The 15,522-nt window shown below is 39.0% G+C and overlaps 1 protein-coding gene across 1 annotated transcript; it reads left to right on the top strand.

Annotated features, from left to right (window-relative positions):
• The first annotated feature begins 4,555 nt into the window (after nt 1–4,555).
• LOC136435659 (galactose-3-O-sulfotransferase 2-like) lies at nt 4,556–14,757 on the top strand. Its single transcript, XM_066429307.1, has 3 exons — nt 4,556–4,661; nt 11,326–11,445; nt 13,297–14,757. Exons 2-3 carry the CDS (start codon nt 11,345–11,347, stop codon nt 14,546–14,548), a joined length of 1,353 nt encoding a protein of 450 aa, XP_066285404.1. The 5' UTR covers nt 4,556–4,661; nt 11,326–11,344; the 3' UTR covers nt 14,549–14,757.
• Nucleotides 14,758–15,522: the final 765 nt, after the last annotated feature.

Below are 15,522 nucleotides of genomic sequence, written 5' to 3'. Positions count from 1 at the left end.
ATTCAGGGCCAGACCTCTATAGGCCTGACCTACATTCGTAGAAGGTGAAACAGCTAAATGTTACTGGAATACCCAATCTGAACAGATTAGTCCTGTCGAAGAGGAGTGAATGTAAATGTAACTTGCATTACATGAGCAACTGAGACAAAGAAACATGAGCCAGTCATCATAAATACTTCCTTTATCACTCCAGCATAGATTTACGTAACTAGTTGTAATCGGACCACAGTTGAAGAAACGTCCACTGATCGAACTAATCAACACCTTGAACATTAAACGGGGACATCTCGCGATGTCAAAATTAAACGGGAAACAATGGGTTCAGCACAGCTAACTAGGAAAGAAAAAAAAACAGCTACATGGGCCGACCGTTACAAGAGAAGACTTACAACAAGTACAAATTGACAACGACTTAAGCCCACTTACCTAACACAGGACCGTGATCGATGTAACGTTCTTACAAAGAATAACTAATGCGCTATACACAATACAGCATAATCATAGATGAGTACACTACACGTTCAGTGCCTTCCAGAAACTGACAGCTAATCAACAATCGCCATACAATCGGTACAAACTGCTGATAACATATATCATGGTTGATATAATAAACTCCAAACTTATTTTAGGACGTCAAATGTTCAACAAGGTACTAGTATTTGTGGCAATTATCAAAATAACAAACTGTAACGTTAGCAGAATAAAACACGTGCACAATGCCGAAACAACGCCTAGGCCTCCCATTCACTCATACACAGAGTCAGACACAATTTAACCAAGCTGAAAATGCATTCAAATTATATTGAATCAGCTTAAAAGAGCTCACCAACCAAGAGAAAATTAAGACTTCTCTGCATGCGCAATTACCACACAATCAAGATAGATACGAGAAAATCTACCCAAGACAAGTAAACTCTAATCTGGCATCCAACCTACCGTGGTTTGTTCGGGCTCTCTTCGGAGCAGAAGGGCCTTTCCACCACGCGGTAGGTAGTCTTTTGCACCCGGTGACCCGGTAAGAGTTCACACAGCAGGTCTCAAGTGGCCAACTCCCTACCGGTAAAAAGGATAACCCAGGCAGAATTTAGCTCAGTATACTTTACTAAACTAGAACAACGATAGACTTTATGTCAGGTTACGAACGTTGACACACTGAAAGTTCTAGTTTTAACTCATAGTCCGCAAACTCCCTGGATGTGTGAACTCGGATATGTGAACCCAGTCCGTTGACCAGTCCGAAAAGTGTGATCTCCAAACAGCCGCTGACTTTGGAATTAAATTAATCTCCAAGCAGATCTACACGGGGCAAAATCGAAATGTCAAACAGGCTGACATTACGATTTTTGCCCCTGTAATACTGCGGCTACTCGGTTGGTACATGGTGCATGCCCCCACACACTTAGCATTACTCAGAGGTGCCCAAAAAGAACGATGAATGAATGCATCGATCCTCCCTTGACAGCGCTGTATGAACAGCCTTCATTTCTTACTTTGAAATCCTGAAAATGCAGGAAAACCCGTCCAGGCATTGTCCTGTGGACTGGCATCTAGGTGCAAGCACATCTTACCCTTGCGGGACGGTTACGAGATCGACCTATATAACCTCCTTGGAGATCCCAAGGCCATATGCCTAACCCATTTTATTAGGTGTTACGATAGTTTGAAGTAAAGGAGGTGTTAATTAGGCCCCCGTGGAGTGAATCCCCGACCGTACGCATATTTCTAGGATTTTGTTGTTTTAAAAACTTGATTGCTGCTTTAAAAACTCGATGAGTGTTTTAAAATCGGTTGCTGTTGTAAAAACTCGATAGCTGTTTAAAAAAAACTCGATTGCTATTTAAAAAAAAAAAACGATTGCTTTAAAAAAAAAAAAAACGATTGCTTTTTGAAAAAAAAACTCGATTGCAAGAAGCTTGCCTATACTCCAAACTACAGTCAAACCTGAAGCGGTCGCATTGGATAGGTGGTCGCCTTTATTTGTATATACAGTATTCAGCAGATCCAGAGTCAATTTTCAAGCACAACATTATATTTGTGTTCTATTACTTATTTAGTCATGTAGTTACAGTTTAGTACCTCTATGTTTTGCTGCGTCCTATCTAAGTGCACATGTGAGTTTCTTGTCACAAGCTTAAGTCTAAGTACTTTATAGGATTGTTGAAATTTGTATTTTCAATGGCTAGCTTCAATATGTTCATTATTTCCTTAGTCTATTTTACGATTCTAATCTACAAACTGTTTTAAAGAAAGTTGGGATATTTTTAAAGCTGATCACGAGGGCTGTACAGCCGACGATGATAGGTGTATATTGTGTATGACAGGGTGGGTATAGGGGCATACATTAGTAGTGTATTGTCAAACGTCTTTATGAATAAAGACGATTGTACACACAATAAATATGATGTCTTGTATAATGTTTTACTGGCTTCACGTCTTTGTCGTAATCCATAGCAGACGTATTCCATGGACATGTATATGATGAAAAGATAGACATTATGAATTTGATGACCATATCACATACCTCAAAACATGAATATCAAGTAAATGCTTGGACATAAGGCTGCACCAAGTAATTTTTATGGATGACGTCCGCGCGCGCATTGATTTTGGTCTGTTCCCAGAAAAAAAACAAGAAATTCCGCTTCCTGTAACTATGACCAAAGAGTTACGACAGTCGTAAGATTAACGTAAAACTCGTCACGCGAATTGCATAAATAAATGCCTAAGGCTATTGGCAGGATCATCCTGTCAGCAGTAGAAAAATTTGCACTGCTGACAGGATCATCCTGTCAGCAGTAGAAAAAAATGCACTGCTGACAGGACGATCCTGACAGCAGTGGGACATGGAAAGAAACAGGACAGGACAACAACTGATGTTCACCTTCAACTGATTTATTCAAATTATTGCTGTTTTCATGATGAATAAAAGAATTGTTAGTTGTTACACTATGTTCTCTCATTCAATTTGTGTCCTAACATGTGTCGTCAACTATTATATTTCAAATCTAGGCATCTTGTTATTTTCGGCCCTTCTTGGTTTTTTTTCGCGCTCTCGCATTAGATTTAGGGTCTCCAAAGGACGTCATCCATAAAAATTACTTGGGTGCAGCCTAATTGAAAATACTTAATCGTCATACCCAGTCTGAAGTGAGGTCGTGTTTACAATCAGTAGACTTTAGAATTGACAAACTTTACCATTAAAATCAGGAACGTTACATAGCTAAAAAAAATCAACTGATAGCGAAAATGACAAAATAGCCAAATGGCCAAATATTACCAGAATATCATTTGTTAATATTGTCCATTATTGAGACATTCACTGTAACACTAGAACAATAGTACCGAAAAAATATTGTATTTCGTTGTTTTATTGCACTATGAAATACAGCTAACAGTTACGGACATCTTTCAAAATCGAATAATTGAGCTAATGTTTATAATTATGATGATTGATGAAAATGTATTAACACCACCAATATTACAAGTTTGCATTGAATCAAAAATTATCATTGACAGTTAAATTAGAAATAGTATTAATGACACCAAAGCAGTGTTGTTACAAATTCAAGATAGAAGATAATGGCACCTGCACTACATTGCTCATATACATCAGGTATATTTAAATGCCACCTAAACAGTTTTCCTGGGGTCACGGCATATATGCTGAGAAAGCTTAGTGAATGGTGTCTCTGAACAATGAAAAAATAAAAAAAAGTCTTCTGATAACTTTTTTGCAATCTCCGATGGCGCAAATTCGGTGAAAATGCATTAAAAACGATGCTATTTGGGTCACGCATCACCGTTGGCGCGGACTAATACAAACAAGTCTTCGATGGCGAACCAACTTCACCAGGCCCAAAAATACTACAACTCACGGGCTTTTCAGGAGATACAAAAAATCTATGCACAGCTTAAACGATCACCAAGCAATAGGGGCCAGAAATCAGAGTGACGGCACTTCCGGCAGATTACCGGGTCATGGCCCTATCCCTGGTCAGATTTGAACTCCGACCCGGACCATAAGTTAAGATGCATATTATTTCTTAGAATATGTTTTAATTTTTCAGAAAGGTTATATCTACCATATATCCAAATTTGGCTTATCTGCGATGAATACTTTTCCCGCAGCAGAGGCTTAAAGTCATGTGAAAAACACTGTGTTTTGAGGCTATCTTGCCAAGGTGCAGGCCTTAACAACGTTACAGTAGGGAAATTGATCAAAACATCATTTTTCAGGACATCGCTTTTCAAGAAAACAGGTAAAACGGAATGGAGAGCCTGCTCAGGCCCTTGGCTTGGAAATTATGAGGACTTTCCGTCGTTTCGGTGCTACATATTGGCAGAAAAGCCTCTTTAAAAGTTGGCGTCGGTGACGTCACGCAGTCATGGTTCTCGAGAAAAACAGCAGGGGGTCGCGTTTTAAGGTCGTAGCTTTTAAATGAAACAAAGAATATGTCAAATTTTGGTAGACCATTGGTAGACCACAGGTCGCACATTCCGAATCAAACGCGTCCGACACCTTGGTCAGATTTGAACTCCGACCCGGAACCATAACCTCCAGAGTGACCAGACAGGTTCTGCTTCCTTTCATGCAGAAGTAATACCGTGGCGGATCATCACTAAGATATCCCTAACATTGTCGTCCGATTTGTGCCTCACAGGTGGGAATACATTTACTGTACAAACTCTAGATCTCTGAGGAATGTTTGCATTGCGACATAGAAATGTATATATATATATATATATATGTTATAGACTTATGGTTACACTTTTTTCATATAAGAAAGCATGGCTAATCTCCAAGCAGATCGCAAGCGTGTAGACCTGCTTGGAGATTAGGCATGGCTGCCATTGCTGCTAAATCACGGAAGACCAGAACAGTTTTCCGCGCTTCCTGACAGGCTTTCTCGCACTGAATGCTTCTTCTGGTTTTCAGTTGCCACACGTTATGCTCAAAAGTTACGAAAAAGTTGTCCCGAAAGTTATTAATTCGGGTGGAAAAATATATATACGTGTCGAGGTGGGCGCCGGGTAGGAATGGGGTGGGATAAATGGTTTGGTAGATAATGGACGTTACCAGATTATCAATCGCAGTCACTACTGTCAGTGCATTTGTTAAATCAATTTGGTTGAACGTTAATGTTGCAGCACAAAATTAGTGTCTTTTACGAGAGCGCACGTCAGGATACCATGTTGTCATTGGAAGAGCCATGACATTGTGCACTGAGACCGTATTTCCTTCAAATACGTTGCTGAGTTGAGTTAGAAGAACTTCAATGTATGTTATAGCAGAGGTCCCTCTATAACGTCACATTATCATTTCTAAATACACGAAAATAGAAATTTCCACCATAAAAAGGTCTTCATTTATAAGCAAGCTGTGGTGTTTATCGGGCTCAAATGTGACCTCCCGTACCAGATGTGACGTGAAAGTTCAAAGTTCAATAGTGCTACGTATCATATTAACTTAACAAACAGGTTAGACTACATTTGATACAGATCTCATTGCGTGTGACCTCGCGCTAGTCTAGACTTCGTCATTGTCACTCATGCGATTAATGCAAAGAACTAGATTAAGGTGCTTTTCAAGTGACCCTTTACAAGATGCTAAAAATCACCGGCTTTGACGCAAGCTAAGAGTTCAGCCGCTAGGTGTGTGGGTTTTGACTCAGAATTTAGAGTTACAAGGGCGTAGAGAGGCTGACTGGTATAGTTTGTGTTTTAACATCTGTAAAAGAAGGTGGGTGGGCGGTGTGATGCTTTAGGCCGTCTCCGGCTGAGATAAAGTTGGTCACCTTCTGTACTAAACTAAAGAGTATACTGGAAATCTATGTGTTCTCAAGTTCTTCCTACCGAAATCTAGAATCATTTTAAAGCTTTTCTATTTGGGTTGAAGAATCAACAATCGTGTTCACACATCCCGAGAGCTATACAAACGTGTGTGCTTTTTCATACACACACCCTTTAGGGTCCATTCCAAGTCACCGCAAGGGTTATTATTCAGAAATATTTTGAATTTATTGTAATTATTTTGAATGTGAGTTCCACTTTAAAAATATTTCTTAAGTTTTCTAAAACTTTAGAAATATTCATGACGTAGAATGTGATATGTGAAGCAGTTTCTAAATAATGGAAACAGCATTCTACCATTATGTACAATTTCTTACCATTCTTAAAATTATTTGTAACATCTTTATAAATAGGTAAGAGGGCTGGAAAGAAAGCAATTCACACATCCTTGCGAAGCTTAGGGATGATGCTTTCCACAAAGGACCCTACAGTATCCTGCAGTGAAATCTAAAGATATACAAAAGCAAACAGAAGGGCCGGATTAGCACCTACTTTTATGGGGGCAATCATCATTATACCATTGTTAACCATTTTCTTCCATTTTTTTGTAAATATTTCTAAAAGTGAAAGAATCACATAGATATTTAGAAATTATTCTAAATAAAGAGCTGTTGTGCAGTTACTTTCAAAATATTTCTAAATTATCCAATTGAATTCAAATAAATTCATATTCTTATATTAAATATCTAAAAAAAACTTGACTGCCAAATTTCCAAGCTGGCACAGTTTAAAGGAGTCCTAAACTCCAGAAGACGATGTTATTTTCCACTAGATTATGTATCAATGAATACATAATTAGCCGACTTTTTACAGAATTCTGCTTGTGTTGAATTTCACAAGGTGTGTTTTATAAACAATATGATACTCATTAAACCCGTGCAGACCCTATCCATGCATTCACTATGCGTAGACATACATCGTTAAGCGTGGATATTTTCAGCATAACTGAAGATGGTTAAGCACAATAAGAAGGCCAATTGTTAATGAGATATAAAAGAACACATAGCAGGACGAGTTTTTCTTAACCCCCATGACATTCTTTTTATAATCTAACTTTTGTTAGGCCTTGTCATGCACACTGTATTAGGCCACAGGCTGAGGTTGTTTAATCTAATTAATCAGAAAATGAAGGGTCATCTGGGGAATTTGGTAGAATACTGAATGCTTTTTGATGCGCACGGTACTAGTGGGTACTTTATCGTATACTGTAAAAAATATCCATTTTCATTTCCTAAAATTATCATCTATTGGAAAATAACTCCCCCCTCTGGAGTTTAGGACTCCTTTAAAACAGCATTCTACTTCCTTTACTCTTGTCCCAGTCTCCGTATACCTTTACAATAAAAAGAACAAGACTTGATCATAAATATTGATACAAAAATAAATAAGTATATTTCATGTTAACGTTTGGTCAGTGAAGTACAAAAGGTAATTGTAACTTAATTCTTATGACTCAAGGATTCAAATCTATCACACTATCAAGAACTTGACTTTTTTCCTGTTCAGTCAGTTAAAAAATTCAAACCAGTCCATCTTTCAATGTGCGTTCAGAGTCCGTTCCAAGACACCAAGATGGTTATAAAACGATATTTGTAATTAGTCTGAATTATTTTGAATAAAAGAATATCTAAGTCACAATAGTTCTAAATGTTAAAAAAAGATTTAACATGAAAATTTGAATTTTTTTCAATCCAATTTAATATATTACAAACATTTTGAATGGGATTGTACACTAATCTCTTTATGTAGAATAATTTGCAAATGTCTATGTGATTCTTCTAAATCTCGAAATATAGAGAAATGTTTACAACATTTTCTAAATAGTGGATTAGGGTAATTGCCCCCATAAAAGTAGGTGTTAATCCAGCCCTGTTGTTTGCCTCTGTGTATTTTTAGATTTCACCGCTGGACACTGTTAGGTCCTTTGTGGCAAGCCATATATGCATGGTGCCCAAGCATAATTCGCAAAGATGTGTGAATTGCTTTCTTCACATCCCACTGACCCATTTACAAAATGTTACCAATAATTGTAAAAATGGTAGAAAATGGTAGAATGCTGTTACCATTATTCAGAAACTATTTGAACTATCATATTCCATAACATTAATATTTCCAAAGTTTTGCACACCTGGGCAAATAATTATAAAGTTGAAATGACATTCAAAATATTTCCACATAATGACACGGTGGTGAAATTCATGCTCAGAAACTCCCATGTCCAGCCGAATTCGAACTCTGTTCCACGATGTTCGAAATGACGTAATCGAATCCGAACGCGCGTTCGATTCGGGGTCAGCTACGGTCATTGGAAGTTCTTACTGTAAATCTGCGCGGCCGGGCCCCTTTCCCCGCTTCAGGAAAAAAAATTACGTTTGTCGCAAATATTGCCTATTTTCTGGAGAGTATATCCATGCTGGCACTTTGTTGTGGACATCTAACATGTAACGAAGCAGCTGTCGTCGTTTTTTGTGACATTAAATATTGGAAGGATTGTTTACGACGGTGTTGATTACCCCCTCCCCCTATACGTGTGGCATGACATGCGTTCAAACATCGTAAAGGTACGGCTCCAAGAAACATCCACCTTACCTCATTAACGATTCAAAATGACCGTAACGGTTTTCCCGAGGTTTGTGTTTTTGGGATTTTTGAAAAATGTCCTAGATTTTGAATTATGGGTGATTGAGTGCGAAAAATGTCAAAAAATGCCATTTTTTCACATATTTGTCGATATTCACAATATTTAGAATAAGAAATTAAAAAATCCCAAAAACACAAAGTTTTGTTTTGTTCCTGGTCGACGAAAAATATGAAGACAAGAGATATTCATTGATATTTAAAGCCAGGCCTTTGCGATGTGTGCCTGGAAAAACGGTCTCCATAAAACCTGAAAATAATTGTGTTTGGGAGCAATATATAAAAAAATTAGCCATTCAGCGCAAAGTGACGGCATACAAAGTTTGCAAAATCGCTAATTTATTTTTACAAAATTTTCCCGTCCCTACTATTTTGTTTATCTATAAATGTTTTGCCGTTAGCGAAAACGTTGCCCCGGGTAACCCGATACCTTGTCGAACGCGCGTAGCAACGGGAAAGAATACCCTAGTGACAGACCACCGTGTGAGATATCCTAGACAAATAATTACAATGAATTAAAACCAGTTGTAAATTATGACGATGACAATTCTTTTGGTGTCTTGGAATGGACTCTATATAACTCAAAACTGTCCTTTCTCAACAAATCGAAAAACTGTTATGAACAAAAGAAATATCTTGATGATATAAAGAATGTTGATATTCGTAAAGCGATAACTCACTTAAGAATTGGTAGTCATAAGTTGAAAATAGAGACGGGCAGAAATTATAATGCAGCCCCTGACCAAAGGTTTTGCCCGTCCTGTCCAATGAAAATTGAAGATGAATTTCAGTTTGTCATGGAATGCTCTAGATATGATGTTTTACGCCATAAGCTATTCACACTTCTCGAAACAACTACAACTTTTAAGAGTCTCGATGCCACAGACCGCTTTGAGTACATATTTAAATGCAACAATCCCCACAATGCGAACATAGGTAAATATCTAAACGACTGCTTCCACATTAGAAAAAATACTGAAACCAATGATTAAATCAATGATTATAACACAATATCGAAAACGTATGCTAGCCCTTATTGTATTGTCTTGTATAAGTAATTATGATGTTAAGTCTTATTCTATACTTCCACTTTGTGTTATGTTAACGAATTATTGCCATACTTTGTACCATGCACAATTGTCGTGCAATTAAGTTCTTCTATAACATCAATGCATCAACTCAATGTAACCGTTGCAGCTTGTGTGACATTCAGAATGTCTTCAATCAATAATGTCAAAGCTATATGGAGGGTCCTATATTTTTTAGGAAATAGTCTACGACCGAAACAGTCCTATATGGTCGCACATAGGGCATTTTTCGTATTGAGGTCACCTGAGTTAGCGCCGAATGGCAGTCGCTCCAGACCCTTGCGATCTAGCCCCGCCAATTGTAAGATCTTCTCGCAATTCATCCCCTGGCTGCAAAAAGAGAGTAGTCAGCCCACCCAATAGAAATAATAATAATGATAATAATAATAAGAGTTAATCCTATAATCTCACTAAAAATCTAGATATAACCAAAACCTGTTAGCCAAGTAATTTTTTGAGATCTTACATTGTATTGCGCATTACATGTATTATCTTATTTCATTTTATTCACATTAATTTATTGAGCATTAGACAAAAAGCATATATGCTTATGAAGGTCTCCTGCACATTGAAATACAGATGACGGTCAAAAATAACAAAAGGAAGTAATAATTACAACGTAACATATAAGCTAACAGTAGTCTGTATAACGCAAACTCCAGCTGTCCGGGGGTTTCTCTCCCCTCCCCGCGGAATTTGTGCTCGACTAGCTCTAATACAGGAGAGCTGTTATCAAAAATAGTATCACCAATCAGAGGCCAGGATTTCAGCCAGGTCCCCATTGCCAGCTAGTTAGCATGTCTGTGAGCTGTCACCACTGGCACCACAGGTAGACGGGGAGGAAGGGATGGGAAATGAGATCCACATGTTGGGAGGGTGAGAAATGAGATGTATCCAAGCCTGTTAAAAGGGATTTTAAACCTCCTTAGTTTATTTGTTCCTTTAGAGGCAGACAATGTCAGTTTCTCCCACATCAAAAACCAAGTTTGAAAATCCAACAAGAGAAGACTTGACTGCCGAAAAATGTTCAAAGTACAGAGAAACGGCCTGTGAAACTTTCTCCTACCACCTGCAGATCAGACTGCTGCAGCTGTCAATCACTGGATAGCAACAGCAATAGATCCTTAGCAACTAGAGTCTGGCCTGGGCAGGCAGCTCTGTGGGCTGATGGCAGCTGCTTAGATTATCCATATCTAGAAAGGAGGATTCCCTAGAATTAGCGGCCCAAGCCATCAAGGTCTTGGGTTGGGAGCCGATTACAGGACGGCGAGCGGTCACAGGAGGCTTGATTGAATTCAGCCTAGGCTAACAGCAAATGACAAGACAAACTAAGTCAACATCATAACATAAAAAATAACAGTAATACAGCGAAAGGAATTAATGATTATAAAGGTTACATGTTAGTCTAATTAAAAGCAATTACAAAACGAATCAAGATTATAACTAAACATACACAAGCTGGCTTACCAATTTAACTAAAATATGCGAATCTTCCGGTTTTTGAAATAAAATTGAACAAAATATCGAAAATTTGGCAATTAATGGGTAGTGGGTATTACGCATAGTATGGTATTACGCATGTGCATAACCCAGAAAATTCATGACAAGAAATACTTTTGCAGATAAAGTAAAAATATTTTCTTACAATATCCTTATGAAATATCATGAAAGGCACATGCTAAAATGGCGCTCGTAATGGGAAAAGGGACTATTGGTTTCGAAGTAAATATTCTTTTACTTGTCTTCGCAGAGACGAACTAATAGCTAACATGTCGGATGTATGGCAGCAAGTCGTCTGCGGTTTTGCCATCCTGGTGGTCGTTGGGATTTTCGGTTTGCTTTCGTCATCACTTGATCTGCAGGAGGACAGGTATGGTCTAACTGGATACATAACAAGGTTCTTTATTCACAACCAAGATCTACATACAAACAAAAGCCTACGGTTCTGTCACATGCCCGTAGCCAGGGGGGTTCGGGGGGTTCGTAAGAAGGTCCACTTTCACAGGCTTGAAGGTCCACTTTTTGATGTTCAAGATTTTTTTTCAAGGCGGACTTATTTGTATCACCAGCAAGGCCACAGAGGCTACAATCCTAGAAACAACTACTCACTTTGTCTCTGATTTTTCCTCTGAAACACTTTCAAAAACACAGGAAATGGCCTTTCAGAAGGTTCAATTTTTTTTTAAATTTAACACGCTGAAGGTCCACTTTTTAACGTCCAAGGTTTTCTTTCAAGGTGGACTTATTTGTATCACCCGCGGGGCTGGAATCCAAGAAAAACTGTACAACCGTGTCTCTGATTTCTTTCTTTGAAATCCCCTCAAAAACACAGGGAATGCCATATCAGAAGGTTAAATTTTTACATTTTTCCGGGGGGGGGGGGCATACCCCCGGACCCCCTTAGGATGCTCGCGCCTGCGGCGCTCCCTGGTCCCCCAAACATTAAAAAGGCCCCCCATCAAAATCCTGGCTACGGGCATGCGTCACCTTTCTCAGGACAATTTTGACTGGAATTATTCCACACTGCAACTTGGTGTTGCTAACAATGCGGTCACAAACGTAACGTTTTGTCATATCTGCGTGCTCAGGTGGAGTAACTGACCACTCACGTATTGGCTTGACACCGAGCACACGGTTTTTGTTTCATATACGAGTTAGAGAGTATGATTCAGTGGACCTAGTGCACCATGGGTCTGTCTTTAGTGTATTGTTTCATTCTTCTGAGTCTTTTAGTGGACTATGCACACAGTATGAATTTTAGTGTACTATGATTATCTAGAATCTTTCAGCCGACCGAGTACACGATGTGCGTTTAGAGTGATTGCGTGTTTACAAGTAAACAGTCATTTTAACAGCAACAAAAATGGTGGCTTGTGGTAATATTAGGTAGTGGCCATCAGCTAACCCATTTCCACCAATCATGAAATGACAAGTCCCAACCAATCACAATACATATCAGAAAGTCATTTAGTTGTCATTTAGTCTTTTTTTTGATAATAGTAATTTTTGTTTATCGATGTTGCTGCCTTTACAATATAGTTTCATAAGACATATTCGCCACATTATTTTCGTAAAAATGCACTTTTACCTCCAAGTTAGGCCATGTTGATTTGATTATATGGATGACATCCGCGCGCGCATCAATTTTCGTCCATTTCCAAAGAAGAGAAAGTTTTCAACCATACTGCAAATCGTTCAAAGCAGCTACAAAATGGGTAAATACATGCCTTAAATTGCAAAAAGATAGTTCGGAAAACAGATACTAATGTCTAGAATGCCAAACTCAAAGAAGAGGACGTGAAAGACCAAAAATGAAGAATCCAGCATTTGCTGTACTATTCTCTGTGTGTTTAGTTATTTGTTCAAACTTCCTGACCACGAAGATTTCATAATGAAGGCAACTTTTTATTATTTTTTTATTCGCACGCTCGTATCAGTTTTCGGGTTCTCATACATATAATTGTCACCCCATACTACTACATCATATTGTATTAGATAGATTAATTAGCCGAATAGAATGTTATCTATGTGACACTGGATGCCATACTTTGTACCTTGTATAATTGTTGTGCAATAAAGTTATTATAATCAAATCAACATGGCCTTAGCAACAGAACGAAAATTCTAGGAATCTGGAACAGTCGTTAGATAAATTGTTGTTATAACAAACGTATTTCCAAACCTTTGCAATTAACATGGTTCTCTTCTTGTATCATTACAGGGTGTATTATATACCACGTATCCAAGGATCACAGTTACGTGTTTGTAAGCCCAAAACCAACGTTGCCTTCATCAAAACCCACAAGACGGGAAGCAGCACCATGATGCAAGTGTTCCAGCGCTTCGGCTATCTTCGGAATCTCTCGTTCGTGTTGCCGAAGTCGGGAGACATCAACGGATTGTATCCGTACGGCATTCGGGACACCCAAAAATACCTTCCGCCGGAAGGGAAGAAGTTCGACATCTTGACACATCACGCCGTCTATGATAGACCAAGGATAACACAACTGCTGTCTGAGAACGCCACGTTTGTGACCATCATCAGGGAGCCGATTGGGCGTCTGACATCTGCCTTCAACTATTACAGGCTGGCAAAGAAGTTCCGTATTCCCGAGCCAAACGCCCTGCTAAAGTTCCTTGATAGCCCTGGAAAATTTGAAAACAATATTACCAAAAACTCCGCGACGTTGATAAAAAACAACATGGCATTAGAGTTGAGTTTCCCTCTGAAGAACCTATCATCCAAGAACGTCACCATCATCCGGGACTTTGTCGACAAGATCTCGCGAGAGTTTGACCTCGTGATGGTGATGGAGTATTTCGATGAATCCTTGGTGCTGCTGAGGCGGCTGTTGTGTTCGGACATGCAAGACATTCTTAACTTTAAATACAACAGTTATAAGTACGACCTAGGAAATACTTCCTTCTCGGAGCAGCTGATACAAAACTATCGACAGCACAACGCCATCGACTACGCTCTCTACGAACACTTCAACCGGACATTGTGGAGGAAGATCAAGATGGCGGGGAGCGACTTCCGGGAAGAGCTGCTCCACTTCCGGTGGCTGCAAACAACGATGAAAACTCAGTGTAATCGGCAGTCTGACGACTTCGCTCCGATCTACATAGGAGAAACTGCCTGGAATGCCGGATTTCACATCGATGCGACGTTTTGTACTTGGATGAAGACGTGGCATATGTGCTATTTCACCTTACTTCGAGACAGGAATCTCCGACTTCAGCAAAACAAGCCAAAACTCCCACAAGGCCCAAATTCAAGTTCAGGAACATGTGAGTTCTACTGTCAACCATACTGCGTTCTTTGCAAGGACATTAAGAAGTCTTGTACCCCCCACGAGTACGTCACTCATCTATACCGGGAGGGTCTCCTACTGCCGGACCAGTCAAGCTCTGTAAAAGTAATAGGTCATAATCAGGCTATACATGGGGGAAAAGCGGAAACGATTTCTTGACTTTAAGACAGCGGACAATGACCTTTAATACCATGCATTTTACACAAAGAAAACTACCATACGTTATTATTCAGCTGCTTCGACTCAGAAATCAGTTGCAAATGTATCTTCATTTGTTTCACTGTTGATATACTCTGCGCAGGTATTAAAAACTTGTTGTTTTTTAGCCTATTCAACGCTTCGGTCCCAATTAGAAAAAAGGGGCCCCACTAAGTTATTATGGCAGTTCTAGGCTGTATTTTTTTTTTGGGGGGGGGGGGGGACTTTCGGGCAGCAGCAGAAGACAGTGTACTACTACTTCGGGCGTTAACCCCACGTGGCCCCGTGGGACACCCTATCGCTGCCGGGCTATAATTTTTGGGGAATAGAAGTAGGTTCTGAATAGTTTTGTTCTTTCTTCAATCGGGAATGTACAGAATGGAAACTTCTCCATAAATAAATTTGATTCGGAAGATTTGTTTCTATTCTTGACTCCATAGGTTAGCTGGACAAATTTGCCATTTGTAACCAAATGTGCACTACCAAGTGACAAAAAAAACTCCCCTATTTTGGACATTTTCTACCATTTTTTTTTTCAATCATCGTTACGTGTTACGTCGAATGGTGGCAATACCGCATGACCAATCTAAATTCTGCTTTCAAAACTACGTTGTTGTCTCGAGAAGTAGGGCATTTCATAGGTCGAATGACGGCCCTCATCGTAGGCCATGGCCATATATCTACGATTTTTAAAAAAAGAACAAAGGAGCTTGAAAGATGCAACAGAAACAATGTTTTACCTACTTTCTATAAAAGTTGCTGTTGGCCAATCAATTCCCACGTTTTAAAGCAAAAGGTAATCATCGCGGTGGTATATTTCATTTGAAAATGGGAAAATCTAGGTTTCATTTATCCATACTCATGTTTCATACATGGATCATTTTGTCTGTTGAATACTACCAGTGCCTTGCCTTGCATAGTGTTGTTGTTAATAA

This window comes from Branchiostoma lanceolatum, chromosome 5, assembly GCF_035083965.1.
Source record: "Branchiostoma lanceolatum isolate klBraLanc5 chromosome 5, klBraLanc5.hap2, whole genome shotgun sequence".
NCBI classification, from domain to species: Eukaryota; Metazoa; Chordata; class Leptocardii; order Amphioxiformes; family Branchiostomatidae; genus Branchiostoma; species Branchiostoma lanceolatum.
The sequence above is the reverse complement of the archived record's forward strand: the minus strand, read 5'-3'. Positions and strand labels throughout refer to the sequence as shown.